General features: G+C 37.4%; 1 protein-coding gene and 1 long non-coding RNA gene across 2 annotated transcripts; both read right to left on the reverse strand.

Moving 5' to 3' along the window:
* Positions 1-14,104: 14,104 nt before the first annotated feature.
* On the reverse strand, positions 14,105-18,861 carry hsd17b10 (hydroxysteroid (17-beta) dehydrogenase 10). Its single transcript, XM_046868785.1, has 6 exons — positions 18,763-18,861; positions 17,336-17,500; positions 16,453-16,617; positions 16,027-16,155; positions 15,836-15,944; positions 14,105-14,663 (listed from the first exon to the last, which is right to left on the reverse strand). Exons 1-6 carry the CDS (start codon positions 18,784-18,786, stop codon positions 14,473-14,475), a joined length of 783 nt encoding a protein of 260 aa, XP_046724741.1. The 5' UTR covers positions 18,787-18,861; the 3' UTR covers positions 14,105-14,472.
* A 917-nt stretch (positions 18,862-19,778) lies between these two features.
* Positions 19,779-27,464, reverse strand: LOC124398598. Its single transcript, XR_006928090.1, has 3 exons — positions 27,385-27,464; positions 20,637-20,699; positions 19,779-20,173 (listed from the first exon to the last, which is right to left on the reverse strand). It is a non-coding gene; the product is annotated as an uncharacterized LOC124398598 (long non-coding RNA).
* Positions 27,465-27,847: the final 383 nt, after the last annotated feature.

Consider the following 27,847-nt stretch of genomic DNA (forward strand, 5'->3'; position numbering starts at 1 on the left):
AGGAGCTGTACAGATGAGCTACAGTCAGTAAGTGTCTGACTAAGTGCAGCTATAAAACCAATGAATGTAGGCACAGTCACTGCAGGTCTAACCCATAAATTGGTGTAGCAGTATATATTTAATATCTATACATATAAACCTCAATAACCTTCATTCCCATTAAAACCTCAATTCAGATGCCAGATCTTTTGTCAAACTGCAGAATGGCCCTTTGTGTTTTAACTGTCGCAGACTGCCATATATTACTTTTTTATTACCCACTCTTTCAATGCGTGAGTCATTTAAATGCCTTGATTAGTGAATAGAATGGTCTATTAACATATAAAATCACAGTACACGTAAAATGGATGCGTGTATATGTAGGTGTGACAAGAATGTCTGGTTCATACGAGATTTTTGCCTCAGGCTTGACGAGACACATTTCTCAACTCTCGTAGTATAGAGGCACGCTGCCATGCTTCAGTGGCCCTGATAATTATTTCCTATCTCCTCTGCCTTGCACTTTCTCTCCACTTTTTTGCTTTCATGTGGACGGGAAACTTCCCTTCCAAATCCCAGTGGACATGGCACAGAAGCAGGAACATCAATGTAGGCTTGGGTCTAAAGTAGATAGCGTTCTTTAAATGAGATATAAGTGTATTAAACAGAAACATAGTGTCTTATCACTCTGTTTGAGTTTGTGTGATTGTGCTGCACACTTTATAACAAGCTTCAGTGGCTATCTCAGAAGCTCTATATCTAAGAGGAGGTTTGAAACAAACAAGTTGATCAGAAAGCCAGATTTAGCATTTCCTTATACAGATTGTTTGAGAGGAACATGTCTTTGTGCTGCACAGGGTTGATTAAAGGTCCGATAGTACAAGGCACAGGAAGCGGAAAGGGCTATGGTCAGCATGAATGATTTTGTGGATCCAAAGAACTGCTTGGCTGCACAATGTTGGGCCTTAATTTGACCAACTCAGTGGAAGGGAGACAAAAACGTAAACAAATATGTATAAAGGGGTTCGCAAAATCCAGCTATATTGAAAAAAATATATTTAGTCTGCCAAAAATATACTTTAACATTTTAGATTAGATTAGATTAGATTAGATTCAACTTTATTGTCATTGTGCAAGGTTAATGTATAGAGCCAATGAAATGCAGTTACAATTTACAATAAGATGAAATGCTCAAATTACATCATCTAGTATATGTACAAGTATGAATGTTGTATGATACAGTATATACAGAATAAGTATGGGTGGAATATACAGTAGTGCAGTGATAAACAAGTTATGCATGGTGCAAAAAAAAAAAAGTGAGAGTGTTTTGACAGTAAATGCAGTCAATCTGACTTAAGATTTCATCAAATAAGGAATGTCATTATTTGTTCCAGTTGTTAGATAGATACTGTATATGATGCAAAATGAACATAGGTTTAGTTTAGTTCAGAATCAGATACCAGCTGTCAAAATATCTTTGATGCTCTTACACTGTTCTACCATCATGAAAACTGAGACGAATGCTTACACCTACAGTACAGATGGTCAGAAATGTAAAATAACCTAAAAAACATAAATTTTGATTAGTGACAAATTTAGGCAGCAGAACAGACTGACTGAATTAATCAGAAATTATTACCCCACAGATTTACGAGGGAACCAATGATCAATGGAGTGAAGAGACGACTATGAGGCTTGGGTTTAAATGCCATAATTAACTTTTACCTCAGGTGACGAGACAGAGATTGATGTAGGTGACGCTGATAATCAAAGTAAGAACCCATTATCCATTGTAAAAGTATAATTCTTTCAAATTTGGCAGTAATGTTCATAATTAGGTTATAAATGTAGAGGCTGATGGGATGCCATTCAGTGAAATTGAAATAAAAGCTTTAAATGCAATTTTTTCCCTTTCTCATATTTCGAGTTATACCAACTTTATCATGTTAGAACTTTACATATTGATTGAGATGTGAGCAGAAGACAGAATGTGAACAGAAGACAGAACACATACCATATGAAGGTAGTTATACACCTATGTGACTATGTAACACTTTATTATATCATAATAAAAACATCATAATGGAGTCTTTATTATAATCATACAGATATAGAATTTCAGGAGTGCATGAGAAATATAGAACAGCCCTTGTTTCACACGGAAAACTAAATTAGAGCTTTATGCATGTCAGTAATTAATTTAGCATTACAGTATGTTATAGTTATACAGTTATGTTACAGTTATGTTACGGTTATTACATACATAAATTTTCATTTATTTATATTAATGTAAGCGTTAATACAAACCTCAATAAGTAGCCTATAATGGTGGCTGGATATAATATGGTCTGTCTGGAGTAAAACAAAGCTCTACCATCCAATAAATGAGGTAAGGTAATTTATTGTCCAGATTTAAGTAATGAGTCTATATTTAAATAGTTGGAATATGCTTATAAAATAAATGTGCACTGAAGAGGTCAATTGGAAAAATGTTACAGTTAAAGGGCTTCCTGGCTACAAAAAGTGTAAGAACCTCTGATGTAAAGAGCAACGGTGATTCAACTCTAGCGGATTATTGAGCACATTATGGATTGAAGTGGGTGAAGTGTCCTGCAGATTCCAGCACTGAACAGCGTCTAAAATTGGCCTCTGTTGTACGCAGTTTAAGTATAATGAAGTACATTTGGTCAAGTACTTTTGACTTACAACTGAATACATTAGTTCAGTTCTTCTGTCCTGCGTGAAGATGTTTGCCTAATAAAGCGATAAAAAATATGAACGTTTGCTTCCAACGCACATGTGAACACATGTGATATGGCATATAACACAGCTTGAATCTTTTTAACTGCCATTACTGCCTGTGTTAATATGACAAGAGATTTCCCCCCCTGCAGGTTATCCCAGAATAGTTAAAAAGATGTAAATGCTGATGACAGTCAGTAAGCAGTGAGTGTCCACAGTCATCTACCCCACAGACATTCATTTATGTCAACAAGTCCTGTGCTCCATTATGGAGATGCAGAATAGCTCAACTTGATTGGCAGCTGTTAGCATTGAACCCAGAACCTTAAATGAACCAGCGAATATATTTGTGCAGGATTGGCTTGTTTGGATGAATACTGTGTGAATTTCTGTTCTCCACCCCTGAATGTGTGGCTGGCATCTCCTTTCATTCACACACACACACACACACACACACACACACACACACATGATTACTCTCTCTCTCTCTCTCTCTCTCTCTCTCTCTCTCTCTCTCTCTCTCTCTCTCTCTCACTTTCTTACATACACACACACACACACACACACACACACACACACACACACACAAAGGATTATTCTCTCTCTCTCTCTCTCTCTCTCTCTCTCTCTCTCTCTCTCTCTCTCTCTCTCTTAGTTCAAGCACAGCTTCTATAGCCTGCACTCCACAGATAAAATTCCTCACAATGCCTCTAAAAGGCCCCATAAAGACACAGAACCCAATGTTTTAGACAAATGTATTTGTTTCCATAAAGACTGAGAGGTAGATTAGCTGTGTCAGGCTGGGTTACAGTATTGTTGCTTCTGAAAGATAATGTAAATGTGGATTTGGCCGATAATTCATGCTTTCAAATGCACCCATGGGGAAGGATCTCTGAGGACACTCACGACCATGAAACGCAATGCTAGTGGAGAAAAATAATTTCTAATCCTCTGTTGTTTAGCACTGTCAAGTGTGTTTATGTATTGCTACTGAGGATGACACAGTTTTACCTTCTTTCATCCTGACAGAAGAAAGATAGAGCTATTGTCCCAAATATCCCAACGCTTGCTTAGAAACCCAGCTGTAAACATGTTGATAGAAAATGAATGAGTTTACTTTGGACTAGATACATACTTACAATGCCTAGTTCTTAATATTTAAATCACTGCCTCCATGGTACACAGTAGCTAATAAATATGCTATAATCTATAAGTAAAAAGACTGGGTGAATGTGATCTTTCTTTGCTCGATATCTGTGTCTCCGAGATACTGTATATGCTTTTTTGTGTATACTAATGTGTGTGTTTTTCTGAGCATCTCAGAGATGGATTGTGGCATGTCAGAACAGCTCTCCCTGACCCAGATAGATGACACTTCCCAGCCTTCCAGCCTTCTCCTTTCTTTCTCCCATGGGTCCATTCTCTCATTCCTCTTTTCTTTTGACTTCTCTATGGAGCAGACAGCAGCCAATACTGAGGGGGGAAAAAAACTGAAAGCACAAATGTGCCTCAGTGAGCTTGTTCTTCATATTGGATGTGCTTTTGTTAGGAAACACATTATTCCTTAATCCCACAAACAGATGCAGCTCATTATAGCCACTGTAAGTCACACTCTGATGATGTTTCTGAAGGGTTTTATATGGGCTGCTAGCACATATGTCAAATAATTAACAAGGGAAGGAGCGTGTCCTCACATGTTTATTTGCTGATTAATGCATTGGTTTAAGTTCAGACTATGTTGACATTTTTACTTGCAAATTGTAGTGTTCAGGGCAGTCACCAACACTTTTTAAATATATCTACTGTAAAAATAGATAGATGACTAAAAATGTTGATGATCCTCAGTTTAAAATTGTGTCCCAGCACAGTGATCAATTTTTGTACAGTGTGAATGATGTTGGTCAAAACACACCCTGGACCACTCCTCTTTACTGCTGAGTTGAGTGAATACTCTACTTGATGGGTTTAACCAGTATTTCATGGTGGAGATGCTTTTTATTGTCCAGAATAAATGTGAGTTTATTAAATGTCCTCTCTTCCACCATCATTCAGAAAGCAGGTCAAGACTAACCCAGCTTTCTTGATAAGTTTGTTGAGGGTTTTTTTTTTCTTTGCATCTCTAGCTTTGATGGCACTTTCCCGGCAGGCTGCTGCAAATAAGACCGCACTGGTGACAAGAGACTGATACAAGCTCTTTAACAACTTGCTTTGAACATTAAAGGACCTGAACTGCATCAGATATAGAGTCTGCTGATCCCTTTCCCATAAACAGCCTTTGGAATGACTCTCCATTTCAGCTTGTTGTTGAGGTGGACACCCATAATGGTAATTGGGCTGGTTGTGTTCCTCTGACTATTGTAATCCATTACCATTTATTTGCTCTTGGCCACATTGTGGAGCAGATGATTTTTCTTACTCCTCTACACAAAGATGTTTGCCAGGACCAAAAAGTGGCAAGTCTGAGGTGTACAGGACGAGAAAGAGGGGGTTTCCAGCCACATAAACTAGGGTCTCTTCTACAGGTAGTCAATGACCCAAGAAATCATGGACATGTCCACCTGCAATATTTTCATCTTCTTTCACGGCAGGAGAGGAGGGATTGTGTTAAATGTGCTTGAGAAATCAAAGAAAGTTATTCTCACTGTGGCGTTTTGTAGTTTACACTGGAGTGTGCCTTTTGCAGTATATATAAGACTGCATTGCCTATGCCTGTCTGAGGCTTAAGATTATGTGAGATCTGATAATTAAAAGCAATAAACTCTCTTAGACCTTCATAACATTTGGGGCTACTGGTCAATAATTATTCAGGGTCAAAAGACGTTGTCTTCCTCAAAGCAGGATGTTTTCCAAAGCTCTGCCAGTGTTTCCAGTTGAGGGCTCTGTTGATGTGCAGGAAGCAGAAAAAAATAGGCAAGTTTTAGGAGCTGAGTGACTTTGACAAGGCCCAATTTATGATGGCTGGGTGAACGGTTCAGTGCATCTTCAAAGCAGGTCTTGTGGGGTTGCCCTGCTATGCAATCCAATCTATTGAGGTCCCATCTTAGAATTTAAAGGATCTGTTGCTAACATATTGGTGCCATATAATACAGCACACCTTCAAAGTTCTAGTGGAGTCCATGCCTTGATGGCTCAGAGTTGTTTTACTGCCACAAGGGGGACCAACCCAGTATTAGGCAAGTGGGTTTAACTGTTACAGTTAGAAGATTAGGTTTATTTTATTTTAGATTTACCTGATCTCCACATTCAAGGGGGCCTTTCACCTTGTGGTTGCAAGTATAGTGAATAATATGTTTCAAACCCGTAAGCTATTAAATTTTCAGTGAAACACAAAAGGAGTATTTTGAAGGATGTTTACATAACTCCTTTATAAAAGCAGTTCATATAACACAAAGCTCTTGTATCACAATCTGAAGTGTAGTTGTTTTTTAAAGGTGTAACAGAGTGGAAAAGAGTAGAGTAGTACTGGTAAATAAATGAATAATACTATTTTTATTTTAATAAACAACTCTATCCTAAACACAAACTAAAAAAAAACCCTTGGGTTGAATTTTACCATGTTTTATTTTCAGTCTAAAGATGATAACTCTCCCACATTGTATGAATACATTTCATAGACAGTTGAATGTATATATAAGATTAGCACCTTCCTTAAATTCACTTACAATATTCACACATTCATTCTCAATCATTTAAGCTGAAATTTGAAAGCGGCTTTGTTAATGTTTTGCTTTTTTATAATGTTGTTAATAATGTATTACAGTAAATAAATCATGTAAAGGTTTGCAAACCTGGATATCAATTCAATTAATTTTTATTTGTATAGTGCTTTTAACAATGGACATTGTCTCAAAGCAGCTTTACTCAGATAATGCGGTGTTAAAGAATGAATAAGATGTTCAAGAAAGAATGAAGAAGAAGAAGATGAAGAAGGTTCTCATCAATTGACAATGAAGGTTCATAATGCCATATTCCTATGTTTTAAAAGCTGTGACACGAGGAATATGAATGTCTGTTTAGCCTTTCAAGGAAGCAATAACATGCTACACTTCATTTGAGCGAGATATCAACATGTGATCAAAAAAGGCAAGTAATTTTAGAGGAACACTTCACCAAACACGTGAAAACTCCAGTATATTACTTATTACGATGCATTTCCCAAAGGTGAGTAAGCCATGAGAGTCAGTGAGCGATATGATCATTTGTGATAAAATATAATGTGTTTCACCAAAAATCACTGATGGATTTGCTTAGAAAATGCACACATGGCAGTGAGGACCAGATAAAAGCAGTGGCCATTGTAGAAATCGCTTAACATCTGTGTTTTAGAGCAGATTAACTGGCATCCATCAGGCTTTAGTTCATGTAATCACAGTCTGTATGTTCAGTAAAGAGATTATATGGCAGTAACCAGTGGATTACATCTTGGTTTCTTGGAGGCTCAGTTGTGTCATTATACTTTCTTCCAATATAAATTGAATCTCACCTCTAATTAAAGGTAAACGGTTATGTATAGATTTTACATCTTGTGCTTTGACAACACATCAATTAATTTGCTTTTCAAGGAAAATCACTGGCAATGATTTAGCAATTCTTGCATTGTACAAATCCACCCTTTGGATATAAAATCCAATGTTCATTCTGAAACAAATGCAAGCTGTAGTCAAAGATGATTAAAATTGTTTCCGTCATATAATTTACATATAAATCATCATAAAGCTGCTTTGCAGAAATCTGGGTTTGGGCCCCTTGAGCAAGCCAAAGGCGCGGAAAGAAAAATCCTAAAAATATGAGTGTCAAAAGAACTCAGCTTCCTCTGGAAGACACCACATGGTGAAATTACAGTAGGAGGAATACAGGAGTCTGAATTACAGGAGTGAGATTATCTGAGGGATTCCAACATAGTAAAGCTTTCTGAGGCAGTCTGAAAAGAAAGCTCTCCATATAGAAAACTATCAATGAATGTGAACATGGAAGGTGTTAAGGAGCTTTTACGTCTGCTCTATTGAAAGCATCCTGATGAGTTTGGAAATAGTAGCAAGCAGGATAAGTGAACTCTCCATCATCACTGAATCGGAAATAGACCTGACCTGAGGTTAGCTATAACAAGTGGTGCTGGACCATGGCCAGGATGATAGTGAAGAATCTCAACAAACTGAACAATGGACTCTTCTATCTGTTGTGGTCAGGTAAGTGCTTTCGCTCCCTCAAGGCTAACACAAAGAGAATAGAGAAAAAGCTTCTTTCCACAAGTCATTTAGTCTCTCAACAAGGACAACACATAGACTTGAGCTTGGGTTTGTTTACACGATACCAACTTCATCAACCTGGTGTTCATGTTGCTAAGAACAAACAACTGCACATACCTGCACTTTATTCAAAATGCAGTTACATTGTTTTTACCACCATTCTTTATTCATTATATTGCATTTTTATATACTTACATTTTTCCTTTTCCACCAGTATAGAAGAAAATGTATATGGTTTATGCAAGGAGCATATGGTTTATGTCAAATTTGTTTTGCTGTCACAGGGAGTCAGGAAAAAAAAGACCATTTCACTGTTTACGGTTGTGTATGTGACCAATAAAATTTGAATTAGAATCTGAAGGTATAGAGTGCAAAATGAATAAATCATAACATAGCAGGAGTTAAAAAGCGAGTCAGTTCATCAGCCAGCAGTTAGGAAAATGGTCTAGGACAGGATCGTCATGCAGTGCTTATGGACCTGGAAAAATATTTCAGTAGACTGAAGCAAACACCAGGGACAAAATACAATAGCAGAAGTGATAACTGTAGCAGATGCAGATGTATCAGCTACAAGGTTAAAGACAAATCACAAAGAGAAGAATGTAAAACACAACCATTTCGAATTCTTGTGTTTATTCATATTTATAAACTATTTATTTATGATGAAGGTTTTTAAAATCTAACAGTTGTTGCCTTTACATCATGTCAAAAATATGTTAAAAATAAAAAGTGTGGCAGGCGACTCAGGATCTTCCACCTCAACCACGTAAACCATATTTTCATGCAGCTCACTCTGTGCACAAGGGCATTGTCATGCTGGAACAGCTTTGGGTCTCCTATATGAAATGGAGGGAAAATTCCATGCTACCAAATCCATAGACATCCTATGCAGGTGTGTTCCTACAACTTGGTAGGAACAGTTTGGGGAAGAACCACATTTTGCTGTAAAAATAAGGTGCTGTAATACTTGTCTATACAGTCTATGTACAGTGTATATAAAAGTTTATACACCCTTATGAAATTGCAGGTTTTTAAAATATAAAGACAGAAATAACAATACCATAAAGGTCAGATTTGTTACATCTTCGATGTGATTTTCCAACAAACAGAAATATATAAAGATTTTTAACATTAACATTAAGCCTGCACACCCTTTTATAATGGGGCTTTGAGTGTTTTCAGAGTTAACCAGTCACATTCAAAATTAGGCCTGTAAGTAAATGGCATACACCTTCCATCAATGAAAGTGATTCTGATGAAAACCCGATAAAATCTGTTCCTGTAGTATTTGCTTGAATGTGTGGGGTTGCATTGTACTAAAAAACCTGCAATTTCAGGAGGGTATGTAGGCTTTTTATATCCCCTGTATATATTGAACGTAACAATCCCTGCCTCTGTGGTACCCCAATCAAAGTACACATCTCTAATCAAGCGAGCAGGCATGGTCTAAGCATGAGGAATCATCTTACATGACAACAGCAGTTTTTGGATGGTGCTGCAACGAGCACCTTGGCTGCATCACACATCTATGGTACTTGGTTTGACCCTGGTCTGTAGTTTACGGTCTGTGCTGCATTTTATTTTTCTAGAGTCTCTGATTGCCTTCATTTGTCCAAAAACATGCAGGTATGTAGGAGTAAATGAGTGTATGAATATTCTTGTGCATAATGTAATTTCATGGACTGGTTGTTGTGATTGGCTCTGGATCCACCATGACACTGATTAAAACAAATCTGAAGATTAATAAACAAATCAAAGGCACGGAAAAGCACACAGTATTTCACAAGCTACAAGAGACTCTGAAAAAGCCTAAAATAAATGATTAAATAACAGAAAAGGTCAGAAAGTTACACAGTAATGATGGATCCCCGAGACGTCAGCCTCCTTTCTATCTTCCTTCATTGTACTCGATGGTAATATTACTTGTTTGGAAAAAGAATTAGATTTATTATGTTCAAATAAATGTAGCTGAGTTGTATAAAAAAAATCTTATTGTGTCCTAAACACTGAAAGGTTATTCAGAGGTTTGCTGACATTGTAGGTGTAGGTGTGAACAATCATACATAGTGATGCGTACACTCATATTTTTTTTAGATATATTGTCAGACAACGTAGTGTGGATAAAATAAATACTCTAATGGGACTCTTTGTTTTGGATTAATTTCAACTCATTTCTTTGCATTATGTGGGGAGTTTGCAATGGTATCATTATTTCTCAGCTGGAGAGAGGCAGTCGGGTTCATAAATAGTTGGGCACTGAAGAAGTTACTGTAATCTGTAACGTGTATCACAGTACGTTTGAGTTTAATATTAAATTCATTAAACTTTAATTAAAGTTGCAGATTTAAAAGCTTTAATTGAAGTGCTTTAATTCAACCTACAAGATATCCTATTTATAATAGTCACTTTTGGTACTTTCAAATCCTTTGCATTCTGAGCAATAGACATCACCAGACATTGGGTTTATCCCTGGTGATGGTCTACCATACCTTTACTGCAATTGTCTTCAGCACATGCTTGTTCAAGGTGTGCTTTCCAGTTTCCAGTAAGAGAAAACTCTTGGGCATTGCAGAAAATGTGACTTATTTGCCTTAAAAATGTCAGGTTGTTTTTTTGGATCATGCTTCATATTATTGTTCATCTGCACTTAAACTTTTCCAGTGGGTTTTGAAGCATTTGGATGAATGTGAACAGATCATATGGCCTTATACATTTCATAACAATCCTGCTGCTTTTGACAGACATCCCATCGTCGGTAAATACAAGGAAACAAGTTCCACAGGCAGCCATATACTCCAATGCCATAAAATGATGTGATGAGCTTTGATTCATGAGCAGCACCTTTTTCTCTCTGTGTTCTTGTCTTTCCATCATTCTAGGATGTTTTGAGGTTTACCAAAGGTTTACATGTTGTGATTAACCCTGTGTATTGCTCTGGTCTGTTTTTGAGTGTTGAGTTAGATTTTTTTTTTCTTTACTTGACATTAAATACAGTATTTTTGGTGTTTCAGGGCTTTAAGTGTTTCTGAGCTCCCCAGTGCGATCTTGCTTTCTAAGAATAAAGCTGATATGGCCATGCCTAATGTTTTTATTTTTTCCCTCATGAGTTTGGTGACTTTTCAGCATAGTGATAGCTTGCTCTTCCTGCAGTGACATCTCTCCGCAGTTCATATTGAGAGATAACAGCAACCGATTCCAAATAAAAATGACACACTAGATAGATTTTTTATCTGTTTGCTTGTAAGTAAAGTATGAGGAAATAACAGATATTCTTAATACAAAACATAACACTTGAACAGGCAGTTGCCCAATCACTAATAGAATTGGTCCCTAAAAACATTAGGACTAAATAGAAGGATTGTATTTTTTTGTATTTCTATTAGCATTTCCTAAACCATTGGTCGTGATCTTAGGTAATGAGGGAGAGTATACATTCTCTCTTCTATCAGTACATTTTGATCACAACAATTATGTGTGTGTGTGAATTCATGCACATAATAAAGGATGTGAGTATGAGCAGAAAGATGCAGTCAGCACAGAAAAGGCATGTGATAGCATTCACCCTCACTACCTGCTAGCTATCATATGATAGGGGCTGGCTGCCTGATGGGTGGGGATTGGCCATGACTAAATAAGAAAGAAAATAAAAATCCAGAAGAAAAAAAAAGCCTGCCTTCAATATCAATATCTACATAAAACCATGCTTTGAAAGACATGTAAACTCAAAGTGCACCGTCTACAGCAGCTTATTTCCTCCAGAAGCAAAAAACAAAATCATTATCAGATATTAAGGTTGTGAGTGTGGTATTCAAGACAAATCCTGGTCTTGAGGTCACAAATCGGTGGTCTCAATCTAGACATATTAATCGATGTTGTGTATTTTTCAAACACCACTAAGGACAATAACATCATTTTTATGAACAAGTAATCTGTAATTTCCCATTCGAGTAAAAACTGTCGATCTCTGCATGTGGAGTTATATAGCAGCCGCAAATTTCACCTGACTATGTTCAAAATAATGCCGCACAAGTACTAGTTGTCTCAGCACATTGTATTAGTCAAAGAAAATTATAGTTGTTAATGCATTATATTTACCTGTCACATGCTTTAATTAAAGGAAATGTTGTTTGCTTTGCAAATCTTTATCATTACTATTGCATTTCTTGCACATTTTGTAAATAGCAGACTGTTATTTCATTTATCTCATGCATGCTCTTTAACACCCCAATGTAACAATAAGACAACAATGCAGAATTTGCTAGAGCAAAGGGCACTGTATGTACTTCTTTGTGCAAAATGATACCAAAGTAGATGGGATCTATTATTATATTAAAGAGAAATTTTGTTTGAGGTAAGGAAAATACTATAACCAGCAAAGATGGGTAATCTGGTCTTGGGCTTGACATGAGCGTCTTGCATCTATGTGATGCTCAGCTAAGGTGGGCTTCAACACTGATATACATTTCACTTAAAGCACCTGCAATGAGCATTTTTGTTGGTTCAGTGCTACCCCTGGTGGTGAATTTGCATTTTGCCACTTCAGTCTTGGAGTTTTAATATGCAAATCGATTAGAGGATCTCTGCTCAAATGTATAATTAAAGAAATTTTGGTTAATCATTTGATCTTGCAAATGAAACAGGTTACATTGCTGTATTAAAAAATTAAGCTTTAAACCAATATATGTGTCATTTGACATTCATTCTAGTAAAAGCTTTCTCGTAAAGTAAGCCATAAACATTTTTATTTTAGAGTTCAACTGAACATTTTATATGCACACACAGTAAACTATTTGAACAAAAAATTGCCATAAGCTTTGTATGCTCTTTTTGAACATCTCATTCTACATTTAGACCCCATTTGTTATTCCAATAACCTCCACTCCTCTTCGAAGATGTTCCACAAAATTTTTGCCTCATTCCAACACAAAGGCTTTAGTAAAGGTATTTACTGATGTAAAATTGGGATTGGGAGGCCTGGAGTGGATTCAGTGTAACAATTTATCCCAAAGGTGTTCAGTAGTGTTGAGGTCAGAACCTTATGGAACCACTCAATATCTTCTACTCCAATCCATGCAAGCATATCTTCATATGGGTCTACTAATTCAGACATCATAAATAAAGCGAAGAGAAAATGTAATGCTAGTGCATTCAAATGCGTCCTATACAATTGTGTGCCTCCAACTTTTTGGGAACAATTTGTTGAACCATAAAAGAATGACATGGGAACAAAAATACACTTCTTTATTCCTGTGTTTCTGCAGCCGAAAATATTTCGAGAGGTCCGAGGAGAACGGTCAGACTGTAACTGCGAGCTAACCCTAGATACATTTATAATTATAGCATTTGGCAGACCTCCTTATAAAGAGCGACTTACAGAAGTGCTTTAAAATCTCTATTAATAAATACATCCTGATACTGGTTCACTAGGTCACAAGCTAAAAATGTCATCAGTGTAAACTCTTGCAGAAGTTATATATAGCAAAAACCACACAGATAACACATTTTGTTTATTAAAGTGTTAAATAAGGTCATTTGGAGAGCAAAGAGTAATTCATCTGTTCTGACTTGTTGGGGGAAGTCCATTTCATGACCTATGAGCCAGAAAAGAGAAGAAGCTTGATGCAGGACTTTCTTATACAGTGAGATGGTGGACCGTTTAAGCAGTGCTAGATCACAGGGAGTGAAGAGCAGTACATGGAGTGATAAGTCATTTGGAGTGAGTGGATGCTGTCTTTGACATGTCTTTGGTATTGTGGGCAAGAATCAGTGTTTTCAATCTGATGCAGGCAGCTACAGGAGGTTAGTGGAGAGAGTTGAAAACGTCATGCAGCTGAATTCTGGATCAGATGCAGAGATTAAATCAGAAGCAGACCTGCCAGAAGCATGTTGTAGAAGGCTAGTCAGAACACACACACACACACAACAAATCTTAAAAAAGATCAGCTACAGCAGCAGAAGACCAGATCAGGGTCAACATCTGTCAGCCAAAAATTGAGTTCTGAGAATAATGTGTTCAGATTAGATATCACCAATCAATGCCAGTGAAATTAAGTAAATACTTCCTTAAGTGTAGTATGTGAGGTATATATATATATATATATAAAATGGAGAGACAATAATAACACTTTTACAGCTGTTCAGCAAGAGATTTTATTAGTTATTTGCAATTCACTCTGTCAAATCTGACCATGAGCTTAGTAATGCACTTTGGACATTTTTCAGAACAAAATAAGGGCTGGTATTGGCCTAAGGTGCACATTTACTCATACAACCAAGTAGATTTTTTTGGAAAAATCTGAGCAGCATTATAAAAACCTCTACAGATTTCCAGTGGTTTAAAAAACCCCAGAGACAGAACCTTAACTCAGGGAGTCCCACGAGGAAGAGGAAAAACTGGAGTAGACTGAACTGGAAATGCTCATCTGGCTCGATTCCTTTAACCCGATTTATTTTCAAGTGGCCTGCATAATTGTCTCTTCCTCTCTGTCTGGATCTCTCCTTCTTAAGGCTGCATGCGGATAGCTCCATCTAGGCGAATCACCTCACCGTTGATCATGGGGTTTTCAGCAATGGCGGTCACAAAATGAGCAAACTCAGCAGGGTCACCCAGGCGTGATGGGAAAGGCACCTGCCGGGCAAGAAAACTCTGCACCTTCTCAGGCAGCCCGGCCAGCAGTGGCGTAGAGAACAAACCTGTCGTGGGAAAAGTAATTAGACAACGTATAAAGGGTGTGAGATGACCAAGACAATGAAACATATCCAAAACTTTAAACCATTCAGTCACACCGATTTTTAAAAAGCTGTTCAAAATGAGGACCTCACAATTTGAAAGAAAGAACCCTCATTGACTCATGAGACATCTTATACTCCAAAAACTGTTGTAGCAGTTCCAAAAGGAGAACACTGGAAAACTTAAAGGAAACCCATAGGGACGAGGGTCAACAGTGAAACGCCAAACTAAGAGTAACCTGGAGCTACAATGCAGCAATTATAACCCTTATAACTAGGTCTACCAGTTTAACAGAAGAAAAAAATTAGTTCTACTGCATCCATTGACATCCTATACAATTGTGTGCAATCATACATGGCTGGAAAAAAACAGGTGTCCCAAAACTTTTATAAAAGTATAAAATTATAATTATATATTTATAAATTATACTTATAATTATAAAATAGCATACAATTTGCTTTTCTGTAGGTCCTTTTTTTCTGTGCACCAGCACATTTATGTACAAACATCAAAAGAATATTTTGTTTATACGTATTTAATTAGGTAAAGCCTCATTTGCATATATATTCTTCAGAATATCACATCTATAATTTACCCATAATCTCATAAGCAAGGGTACAGTTATACAGAAGCGATGAAAGTCACAGGTGTTGAGTGCTGTAGCTAATCAGAGATGTGCGGAAACTCAGAATGGCCGCACCCTCGCTTGTGCAATATTGTTTTTAGACAACGGTTCAATTAACAGGAAATTTATATAGAGTTCCGGTAGCGGATCCTGAAGCAAAGTATTTTTAAGTATTGTTTGCCATGCCCTCTGATAATGTCAGCAACCTTATGTGGTGCACACAAATGAGTGAAGTTATACATAGTGAAACATCCCATAATGTTTCATATATACTAATAGAAGCATTCAAAATACTGTCTGACCAATCAAATCAGTTTATCAGAACTAACCGATTTGTAATAATAAAACGACCTATTCGCCTCGTGTAGTGTCTTCTCTTAATTGTTGTTTATGGAAAGGATTTACTTTTAAGGCCCGAAAAGCATTGTAAGGTTTATTCTTTGAAAAACACAACAAACAATTGTCTGTAAAAGGTACGAGATGAGTCACGTGTACAGCAGATGTACCAACCTGGAGCAATAGTGACCACACGGATACCCATAGGAGCAAGGTCTCGGGCAATGGGAAGAGTCATTCCCACGATGCCACCTTTAGATGCAGAGTATGCAGCCTGACCCACCTGATAAACAGAGCAAAATAAATAAATAAGCTACTAGAACTAAATAGTGCAGATGTGTAATATGATTCAGCATGTGACTTACCTGGCCATCGTAAGCTGCAATACTGGCTGTGTTAATGATGCAACCTCTGTGTCCATCAGCATCCGGCTCATTTTTGCCCATCATCCCTGCAGCCAGCCTTATTACATTAAAGCTTCCTGCAATGTTTACCTTAAACAAACAGAAAGATGGAAGAAAGAACAGAATTAGAGCATTAGATAATTAATTACTCAGGACAATATTCAAATAAAACACTACTGATACATTTTACACACATTTATTACTACATGTTCATCTATTTCTCCTCAACAAGTTTAAATGAGGAAAAATAGATGATTCAGGGATAATCTCAGGAACACTGGCCACGAGGCGGAAGAAATTCAGCCTGGATAGGCCTAATCTCACTCTTCACAAATACTAACCCAGTTATACAACATTAGTGTTATGCTAGCAGAGCCATGAACTCACAGTGATGACTCTACTGAAGTCTTCCAGACTGTGAGGGATGTCCTTTTTGAAGTTGTAGGTCTTAACAGCGATACCAATACCTGCGCAGTTCACAGCCAGGTCCAGCCGTCCAAATTTCTCTTTAGCCAAATCAACAGCTGAGCGCACGTCTGACTCTGAAGTTACCTACATTGAGAGCGAGACAGCGAGAGAGGGGTTTTAAACATTCATTTATTTTTTTGTAATAATAATAATAATAATAATAATAATAATAATAAGCAGTTATGCAATTAAACCATATATGAACAAGTCCAAAGATAAATTCCTGTGTAAACACCTCTAATGGCTCCACATGCCTGTAAAGATCAGCAATGTGCGTCTGGTGCTGATTCAACTAAATACCATTCATTTCTATCTCAATAAAACCAAATTTAATTTCAACCAACTGACCCTCCTTTAGCAAAGAATAAAGAAACATCTAAACGGAAGACTTGTTTGTATGAAAGTCTTTTCTCACTCTCCAGTGTTCTGTATTGTTTAAAGACTATAATCAAACTCTTGATGTCACCCAAATAAGGATGGGTTCCCATTTTGAGTCTGGCTCCTCTCAAGGTTTCTTCCTCATAACATCTAAGGGAGTTTTTTCTTGCCACAGTCGCCATGGCTGCTCATCAGGGATAAATGCACACCATTCACCTTAACTGTTCAATTCTGTAAAGCTGTTTTGAGACAATGTCTGTTGTGAAAAGCGCTATAGAAATAAACTTGACTTGATGAAACTAAGCGCTGTAAGAAGCTGGAAAGGGGAAGCTGAAAAGCCATTCACATTTCTTTTGAATGTCTGATAAATTTGAAAACTGAAAGGATGCCAAAACAACTTCACTCAATGTACAGTGGTACTTACATCAGCTGGCGCGAACACACAGCGCTCCCCGAGAGCTGCAGCCACACCTTGGCCGTCTGAACTGGGCAGATCGAGGATCACAGCGCTCGCACCGTGTTTGATTAGCCGCTCCACTGTCGCCCTGCCCAAACCCGAGGCACCTCCTGTGACCAGCCCCACCATTCCCTACAAACACAGAACAAATCAAAGGTCACGTGAAGACATACAGTGGAACTCGGACAGATGGAGTTACCCATTTGCAGCTAGATTAGACTGAGCAACCCTGAAAAACTATGAGGATGGATCTGGGTGGTAATCGATATAAACAGTCTGATACAATGGCTTTAGACAACAATGATAAAACTATAATGGACATTTGGTGCCACCCAGATAAGAATGGGTTCTGTTTTCCTTTTTTCCTCGCCACTGTCATCAATGGTGTGATCATTAGGGATAAACTTATAGGGACTAAACATACAGGTACTAACATTCTAACTAATTTTATACCCTCTTTATCTCTGTACAACTACTTTGGGACAACATCCATTGTTAGAAGCTTTTAACAAATAAAATTGAATTAGGCCCAGGACCCTTTTTCCCTGTTATATATGAATCTACTTAGATAACACATTTTTCCATATAAATGGACCCATCCAGTGTGTCCACTAGGGTTCAGTGTGGAGAAAGTGTGACTCTGACCAGGATGAAGTGTTAACAGAAGTAGAATAAATTCATGAATAAAGAAAGCTTTGTGCTCCCAATGCAATCGTCTGTTGCTTGTGTTAGGTTTTTCCAGTTTCCTCCCACCTCCGAAAAAAACCCTGAATGCTACAAACGAGTGTGTGAATGTGTGTGTGATGTCCTGATGGACTACCATCCCATCCTCACTGTATCCAAGGTTCAGAGGATAAGCAAAGCCTGTGACTGGGATCAATCAGGAGATGATGGAGAGCTTGAGTTGGAGATCATAAATGATCCTATGTGGAAATTTTTAGGGGCAGAACAGTCAGAAAACAAGGTAAAAAAAAAAAATCTTCCTAAAGAAGTATAGAGAGGACAGTCCGACTTTCAGGAGCTCAAACACCATGGATCTTATGAACGCATGTATTGTTGGGTATCAGCATGCAGGTGGTGACTGATATTGTGCATGCAGTCTGATTGATCAATGCATAACCTCGTCTCATCTCACATGGGAGGCCGTGCTGCTTGGACATCACGTGACTCGCAGTAAACCCAAGGCCTTTACACGCTGCTGCTGCTGCAGTGAAGAAACTAAACACATCCACCTTACAGTTACTCCACTACCACTTCAAAACTTCTCCTGGCTTTCTAAGACACACACACACACGACGTCAAGCATGCACGCATTAAACGCAAGGTTTAATCTGCTACCAAAAGACGCTTGACTGCATGGGCTAGTTATTATTTTCATTCAATTGCTTTCTCACCTTGACGTTCCTGATGTTCGCCATGTTTGCAGGCGGCAGTGCTGCAGGACAGGAAGGCGTAACGGAAGAAAACGATACGAAACTGAGTTTCAGACCAATCACAGACAAGGACGCACTACCTGCTCTTATCCTATTGGCTGATGGTTATTTGATTGACACGAGCTCCCACCATTTAGATTACAGACCAGGATCATTAGGGTCACAGACGGATAGCTCAATTCACGCGCTCCATTAGATTTTCATGGACACTGTTGTTCTTGTTGAACTGTAAATATGGGTGTTAGTACTCACTATTATGAACTGTTTATTTTTATTATTACTACCTAAAACATTAGACAACTTTTCTATAAAAGTAGTTCTTGCTAATTTCTTTGCCAAAATTTACATTTATCCAAATAAGCGATATTGACAAAAAAGTATTGAGACACCTGCAATGTGTCTCTTCCCAAAAAAAAACAAGTTGGAGACAAAATTGTATGTTTTTGGATGCTGTAGCATAAAATTTTCTCTTTACTTAAACTTGAAGACCCAAATAAAGCTCAATGAAGATATGGTTTGCATGGGTTGGAGAGGAAGATCTTGAGTAGCCTACTATAGAACTCTGATCTCAACCCTGCCGAAAACCTTCAGGATAAATTGGAATGCTGCCCGCAACCAAGGCCTCCCACATCAGTACCCGACTTTCACTGTAATAATCACAAATCTCTGCGACACACATTTCAAAATATTGTGGAACATCTTCCCAGGTTTTTATAAAAGCAAATGTGGACTGGGATGTTCAAAAAGGCTGATGTACATGTGTATTGTGCTCAGATTGGTAAGGCCAGCAGTCCTCGGATAATTCTGCTTCTCCAGATTTACTGCGCCCCAGCACCGTATAAAGAATTTACACAAAATGAGCGAGTCAGTGACATGCTACATCTCAGCTTATATTTAAATATCTTCTGATATACACACACGAAGAACTGGACTAATATGAAATATTCACAATAAATAAAATGCAAATACAAATTCAATTCTTTACATAAAGTCAACAGTTTATTGAAATCACAGTACAAACAAATAACATTTCAAAAATGCATAATAAAAACACTATTAATGATGGAATTGTTTGCACTAATTGCTGTAGGTCAGGACTCTGGCATGGAAGGCAGTAAGATGTATAGTTATCTCCATAAAAAGGGCAAATTATACCAAGTCCCTACAACAACACAACTTACTACCTCAGCACAACCGAGCCACACCCTGATATGTCCCACGCTGTTAATTCCATTGGAGTCCGCGGTTTTCGTTTTCTCCACTCCCACGATGGACGACATGATGCAACGTGGTAGCCGTGAGAAAGACAGTAGACTGTATAGTTATCTCCTAGATCTGGTGTGATCCCAAACTATACAAACTACTACCTCAGCTCACAGATCCCAACAGGAGGAAACGCAGATTTATGGGTGTAGTCTCTTAAGAACAACATGTACACCACAAACAGGAATACTACACACAAAGCAGCGCTGAATGTGCAATTTGAAAATATACATTTAACTCAACATCAGACGTTTCAAAATTCTTGTTAAGCGGACAAAATTCACAAAGCTGATTGGCTCAAAAAGACTAAATCTAACCTTAATAGTGAATATGTTCGTTAGCTCAGACATTCTATTCCTCATTGTCTTTTCTTCTGAATTTAAAACGAGTTTTAATAGCTAGAGATGTGTGAATAGATCATATTTAATCACCCTTATCATTCAAATTATCACAATATATAGATTATATATTTAAATAGAAATAGAGAGGTTACATGTAACCAGGGTTGGACTGGCGCTGAAAGTAAAGAATACACAAGAATATTGTCTGGATAAAATGAAAATTCCTCTTACCAAAGCCCAGCCAATTTAGTCACGACAGCTTTAGAAAAGCATGGGTGTTTCCTCTTCAGAAGCCTACACACAAAAAAAAAACAAACATGACCTGACATTTAACCAGGGACAAATACAAAACAGGGTGAGAGCTACTTAAAAAAACAACAAAAAAAAAAAAACAAACAAAAAAAAAAACAAACAAAAAAAAAACACAAGGACAAACCCAGTTTAAACTAATAGCACTTCTCACTAAAAACTCAAAAGTTTTAAGCAAAAAAAATATTTCCCACCTTAACACCAAAGAACACAGTATTGTACAGTATCAGGAAGGATTGGAAGGAAGTTTGAACAAACACTTGTAGAAAGCTGGCAGCTTTTTTATAGTGGTTTAATCCCTTTAACATGAACACAACCAAGTACTTCTCTTTATTCTCACCACTTGGATCTCATTCATCAGCATTTCAAGATCAACCACTGCCAACTGAACTGGAACACTAAGTGCACCCCAACCCTCCTCACCTCACATCAGTACCTCACTTTAACACCCCTTGAAGCTGAACGAGCACAAATCCCCTCTAGTGGAAACATCTTTCCACGAGTGGAGATTATTATAAAAGCAACGAGGGACTAATGAGATGCTCATAGAACACATGCAAATCATATGATCAGGCGTCCACAAACCTTTGTTCGTATAATGTCCATATATTTTTAGTCAGCTTCATGCTAAATATGCAACATTTCTGGATAGGTGTTTCTTGTCCATCGTGTTATACAGCAGTTTATCGCAGTAGTCAAAAGCTATAAAATGTGAACAGCAAACTGAGTCAAGTTGGAGTTCAAATAAACAGCCGGTTTACGCTCCTAACGAGGAAATCGCACGTCGCTCATCTGTATGCAGAAAAGCAGTCTGACTTAAACATTCTGTGCATAACACTGCTTTTAGTGAAATCGAATTCAGATTGCGATTGTCACTCAATGTGAATACATTGTCTGCCCATTCACACACTGATAAATGCCGAAAGGTTTTATGGCATATATTTTGCACGTGTGAGTGAGATACTTTGCCTGACGGTTTTAAAAAAGAGAATTATTTACACTAGACACAAAATGCCACTAAACGCTTGAAAACGTTGTGTTTGAATTTGGGCTGCAGCTATCGATTAATCCGTATTCGAGCATTCTACCAATTGATCCATCGATTAATCGGGTAAAGAAGTACTTTTTCTTTATTAAAGAGCAACACTAAACATACCAGAGAAAATAAAAACGGGTCTCTTAAAATGTACAAGTCATTTTTTTTTTATAAAACAGTGGTTATTGCATAAACTGCAATCTGTGAATCTAAACCCATGTAGTGCATTTAATTACCATATTACATCAAAATGCAAATACAAATATATCAATAAAAATATTTAATTAAAATATAAAAAACAACTTCAAATTACTTAAATTAAAAAACATTTAAAATTATAAAACTATTAAAAAAATAAAATTAAAAAAAAAGGTAAACGCATTGTATGCTGTTTTCTTTATGCTCGAGTTTGAAATGATCCCAAACTCTGAAAACTTTCTGATGTTTTCTTTGACCTGAACCTTCAACCATCTCCGTTTCTCCATTTTTCATTTTGCAGTGTCTTCTGTGTTCACCTGTCCAGGGGGCTCATTTCTCATTTTTTATTATTATTTATTTTTTTAATACATCACTACCTTTGCATGGAAATTGCCAAACACACGTTTTCAGCCTTGTTTTGTGCATACGCCACTTTCCACGCAAAGGTTCCAATTTATAAAAGAAATAATTATAATAAATGAATTAATTTGACGAGAGAGAAAGTGCGCACCTGTAAGTAAAGTCTGAGCCCTGCGTACGCACGACACGGAAAGACAGAAGGGGTGGACGATGGCATACGCGCATTTCCATCTCGAATAAAAGAGACCCCAGAGTGTGGTGCGTTGATAATACTGGTCCGTGGGGAAACACAATGCTCTGTGTGTAGTTAAATGGAATAAAAGCATCGGGGCAAATAATTTGCCTCCATGCTTTTTTTTTTTTTTTTTGATCCAAGGTTTGTCCAGGTCTAGCCTGTCTGAGGCTCTCAAGACTATACAGTATCGTAACTTTTTCTTTTTTAATCCATGGAGTCAAAGAGCAAGGCCATTATATTGCGTGTCACACTAGAAGCAACAAAAACAGGTTTGCAGCATGAGATGTTAATCAGGCAGGACACTGTGCTAAACAGTCACACGGTGCAGAATTGACACCATGTCTGTGTTTCCAAAATTAAGCACAAAATAAAAGACTATTATTGACTTGTCTTTCAGTGGATAGTTATTATCTACAGCCAACATGGGAAAATAAATCCATGCTGGGGTCATGCGAGCTGCTTAACATCGCAACATGCAGAACCCCTAGGAGGATCAGTTTCTAATAATGACTGTTTTATTTCCCTCACAACAACTGGCCAATGATTATTATCTTTTTTTCATATGTACTGTCCATAAGACTATCAGACTAAAGAGTTATTTCTGTACAATCTGATTAAATTTCTCTTGCGAAATTAAGAGAAAACGCACACAAAGCTCGTTACGTTAAGAACGTAAAGAGAAACCAGTCTTCTGTCCCAGAGTTCTCAAATTTGGAATAAATTGCACTGTTGCAAAGTGCTCACTCCCGAGACTCGTCCAATGAATGTTCCATAAAAATCTGCGAACAGAAAGCCTCAAAATGTCATCAATAATACATTTGCTGAGCATCTGCTATATAAGTCTCTCTTCAAAATCGGTTACCTTAACGACAACGGAGTAGAAGTAAATATAAACCCGCAAGAATAGAAACTTAATTTAACCTTCGGACCAATCAGATCAGAGAATTCATCCGCTTTTATCTGAGGAATAAAAACTAGAATATTCCAAACCTGTGTTCGTAGAGGTACTGCAGATAAAGTCAGAAATGACGTATGCGCCTTATATCAGTCAGCTTTCAGACAGAGCCCTCGGTATTCCACCTTAACCAAAGTTGCACAGAATTCAGGAGGTGAATTTGTCCAAAGTCTCCATACAAGTCCGTAATGAAATTCGCTAAACTTTCACAGAGAACAATGACTTGGAAGTAAAGAAAGCCACTTGGACCAGACATCAGCTCTCAATACAGCTCTGTAGTTTCTGTGCGTTATTTCAGAAGGTTTAGATTGTATTGGGCCCAAATGTGACAATGGAGTCCATCTCTGTGGCTTTACTGATCACATGACCAAGCTGAACACTGATAGTGACCGCAGTGTGTAAAGAAACGAAATTCACGCCACTTTATATCTCTTCAGCCATGTGCTAATACTAGATGATGTTCTCTTCATACAGGTACTACCCCTTGTTTAGGTTTTATTATGCAATTCAATTTGCACAAATTAGACAAAACGCAATATTCATACTATTGAATCCGTGACTACACATTTTGAAGGTTATTATAAGAGCAAATTGGGACTAAATGGTGAACGGAATGTTTACATACAAATCGCATGGGCGAAGTTAAGCTCTTTGTCCATATAGTGTATGTGGGTGATTGTTTTCTACATATCAGTGACACGAAGATTGAGTGTGTAACACTGCATAGTTGAGCTTTGCAAAGGTTTTTTCTGCACTGTGCACTTTTACTAGGCACACAAACATTCAATTTGTAGGTATTTACAGATTAGCTCCCCACATAGAAGTAACATACAACCCAAAAAATTATACATGCCTGTATCCTAAAAAATGTAATTTCTTTATTGTAGCAGGAAATCCCATTAAGATAAATGATCTCTCTTATAGGATCTGACCAAGGTAGCAGCCATGCAAAACATTAAAATACACATAATACAATTAAAATACAGCATTCAAAAAAAGCACACGTATTTAACAGAAATCTTTTACTGAAAACTTGTAATAAATTACAAATTCTAATAAACTAAAAATTATTATTTTTTGCAGCTGTACTCAGACATAAAGCCAAAAGTCTGACCAAATATGAAGATGCATACAAATATATATTTTTTATTAAAGCCTTAGAAGCATGAGAAGCAATATTAAGTCATTTTAAATAATAATAAAAAATATTAATAATTAAAAGTGACATTTAAAGCATGCATTTTTTGTTTTAAATTCAAATTTTCCTGCTACGAATTCACACCTCAGGTTTAATAAATCATCTTCACAGGATACAACTGAGCTGCTGAAGTGTAGAAAGAAAGTGATGCTGCTACTTGGTTGAACTTTCAACCTTCCATTTAACTGCCCAAAGTCTTAACCACTTCCTGCTTTAAATAGTTTTTTGTAACCAGCAGAAACGCTGCGGTGCTCAAAAACCCAGAAACACATCTGAGCATGATCCCTGAACCAGCAACACGTGCCTGTGTGCACACACACATATATACACTGTATAGCAACAGACTACATTCAGTTACTTTACATACAAAATATGGTTGCAACCTAATACAACTATCTAAAGTAGGCACGACCTAAACTCTCAGGGTTTAATGTTTATGTTGGTACCTACCCACGGCTTTTCTCAACAAATTAAGTTTGTTCTGTTTCCCCAAAATAAAGCCTAAACAAGCCTGTAACCTTCAGTTAAACCACAGCTGCAACCCTGAGCAGGCAGTTATTTATGATAAATGAACAAATACTTTCCTGTTTAATGAAAGCAGCCTTTTCTCTTTTTTTTTGGCTCCCAAGCTTCAGATCTGACCGCTCACATGGAAGTAAAGATGAGAGTAAATGCACCTCTACTCCCTCCTATATTAACATTTCTGTAGATCATTCTGTAGTTATACATATTTAGAAGATATAACCTGTTTATTCCTAACAGTGGGTGTACATAATAAACTAGCTGCTCAGTCTGAAAGCAAAGTCAACAGTAAATTCTAGGTATTTTAGGGGGAATTTCAGACGAGTATTACTATCAATCTAATTTTCTCAATCATTTATTTTCCCCTAACTGTATAATTTAGTAAAACCAACGATTTTACAGACATTTTTTTGTACTGGTTTAACCCTTCTAATATTGACGTTTTCTGTATATTTCGCATCAACAATCCGGTATAATTATTGTAGAATTTGCATTAGCCTATTGTGTATTTGGGCATATACACATGAATACTGACCATCCATCACATTAAAACTACTGACAGGTAAAATTAATAGTGTTTAATGCTCTTGTTACAACAGCACACGTCAACGAGCAGGATACATCAGACAGGAAGTGAACAGCAGGTTTTCTAAAGTGATGTGTTGGAAGCAGAAAAACAGGCATGCACAAGGATCTGAGTGACTCTGACAAATTGTGATGGCTAGAGGACTGGGTCAAAGCATCTCCCAATCAGCCAGTATTGTGGGGTGTGTTCTGAAAGAACTGAAAGAATCATGAATATCAAAGACTTACTGATGCACATTGAGAGTGAAGGCTAACAAGTCGGGTACTGATCTAACGAAAGAGCTCCTCGAACACAAATTGTTAAAAAAGAAAGAAAGAAAGAATGCTTGTCATAATAGAAAGGTGTGATACACTCTGTGTTCTCTGAGATTACTACACATGGGGCTGCATAGCCACAGACCACTGTGCCCATGCTGACATCTGTCAAAAGTGGCACATGAGCATTAGAACTGGACCAATGGAAAAAAGGTAACCAGGTCTGATGAATTACGTGTACTTTCATATCACGTGATGGCTGAGTGTGTGTCGTTTGACAGAAACAGATGGCACAAAAGTTCACTATGGGGAAAAGTCAAACAGGTGGGGGTTTCATAATGCTCTGGGCATCGTGCACTGGGAATCCTCGGGTCCTAGCATTCATGTGGATGTTCCTTTGACAAATACCACCTACCGAAAGACCAACAGCAACCCTACATGACAACAGTTTGCCAAAGAGGTTGATCCTTTTATACGCCAGATCTCATTCTGATCGAGCAGCTGTGGGATGTGCTGGACAAACCAGTGTGATTCATATAGGCCTCATTTCTCTACTTGAAGGTTCTGCTGCTAACAGCTTGGTGCCAGACACCACAGCACACCTTCAGAGGTCTTGAGAAGTCTGAACTGTTCTGATGGCACAGGGGAAGTCTACACAATAATAGGCATGTAGTTGTAATGTTCCGTGTCGCAACATGAGCCTGTGTTTTTCAGTCATAAGCAGGAATGAGAAAATGTGAAACATGCCAGACGCACCTGAGTTTAAAAGGTTTACCGGCCACAAGGATTTCTGCTTATTAGATATTCAGCTATAGATTGCGAATGTTAAACAAACCATGTTATGGTTAACATTATTAGTTGTTTATTTTATAACAATTAGACATAATGTGCAGGTAACTGATGTTACACACCGCTAGAAATTCCAGCTCTCTGGTCCCGCTTGTCCCCCAGCTGTGTTACACTTAGCACGCTGAAATCGGAAAAATACCCTTACCAGCTTTAGACAGATTCATAGAAAACATTAAAATGAAGACAGTCATACATTTACGATCGTGTTATATATGTTGAATAAGTCTAGATACGTGCATTGCTGATAAATCAGTTAAAATTAATTCCTTTTTTCCATCTTAAAAATGGCCGCTGGAGATGATGAGCAGTAAAGCTGCTGCACGGCTCGGAGACGCGCCCATCACATATATCCATCCGCATATTGTTGAGTTTTTTATTTATTTTTATTTAAAGCGTTACAAACAGCAAAAGAAGCACAGCTCTCCAACTGAAACTGAGATCTGAAACTGAGTAAAGAAACGGGATGATTTTGCTCACCTGAAACCCTCCTGACTCCTACATGTCTTCGCCATCTTAGAGCAGCGTTCAGACGATGCTGTCCTATCGCGAGATTTCGGATTCTCGAGGCGGTGGAGTCCGCTGTCAGGGGGCGTTTCTGTGGAAACCAGTTTACTGCGGATCAGCGCGAAATAATATTATGGTTTATGATTTTATAATGAATACCGGGGTGATGTTTTTTCTTATGTTAATTAACAGCGAGATTTAGATTTTGTATTATTATTATTTTTTTTATTATTATTTGGAGCATCCATTATACGTCTCTGTTAATGAGTTCTTACTATGGGGGCCGTCACATATTAGAACAAGCGCATTAATATATATATATATATATATATATATATATATATATATATATATATATATATATATATATATATATATATATATGGCTCTTTCAGAATAACTGACCTAATTAATATATTTAAATATAATCTGATCT

Source organism: Silurus meridionalis, chromosome 16 (assembly GCF_014805685.1).
Source record: "Silurus meridionalis isolate SWU-2019-XX chromosome 16, ASM1480568v1, whole genome shotgun sequence".
Taxonomy (NCBI): domain Eukaryota; kingdom Metazoa; phylum Chordata; class Actinopteri; order Siluriformes; family Siluridae; genus Silurus; species Silurus meridionalis.

What these genes read in the sequence shown, in the direction of transcription:
- hsd17b10 (XM_046868785.1), bottom strand. Translation starts at nt 18,786, where the DNA reads ATGGCGAACATCAGGAACGTCAAG. An exon ending in CGAACATCAGGAACGTCAAG is followed by an intron (nt 17,501 to 18,762) that starts GTGAGAAAGCAA and finishes CTGTGTTTGTAG; the next exon opens with GGAATGGTGGGGCTGGTCAC. An exon ending in TGTGGTCACTATTGCTCCAG is followed by an intron (nt 14,664 to 15,835) that starts GTTGGTACATCT and finishes TTCCCACGACAG; the next exon opens with GTTTGTTCTCTACGCCACTG.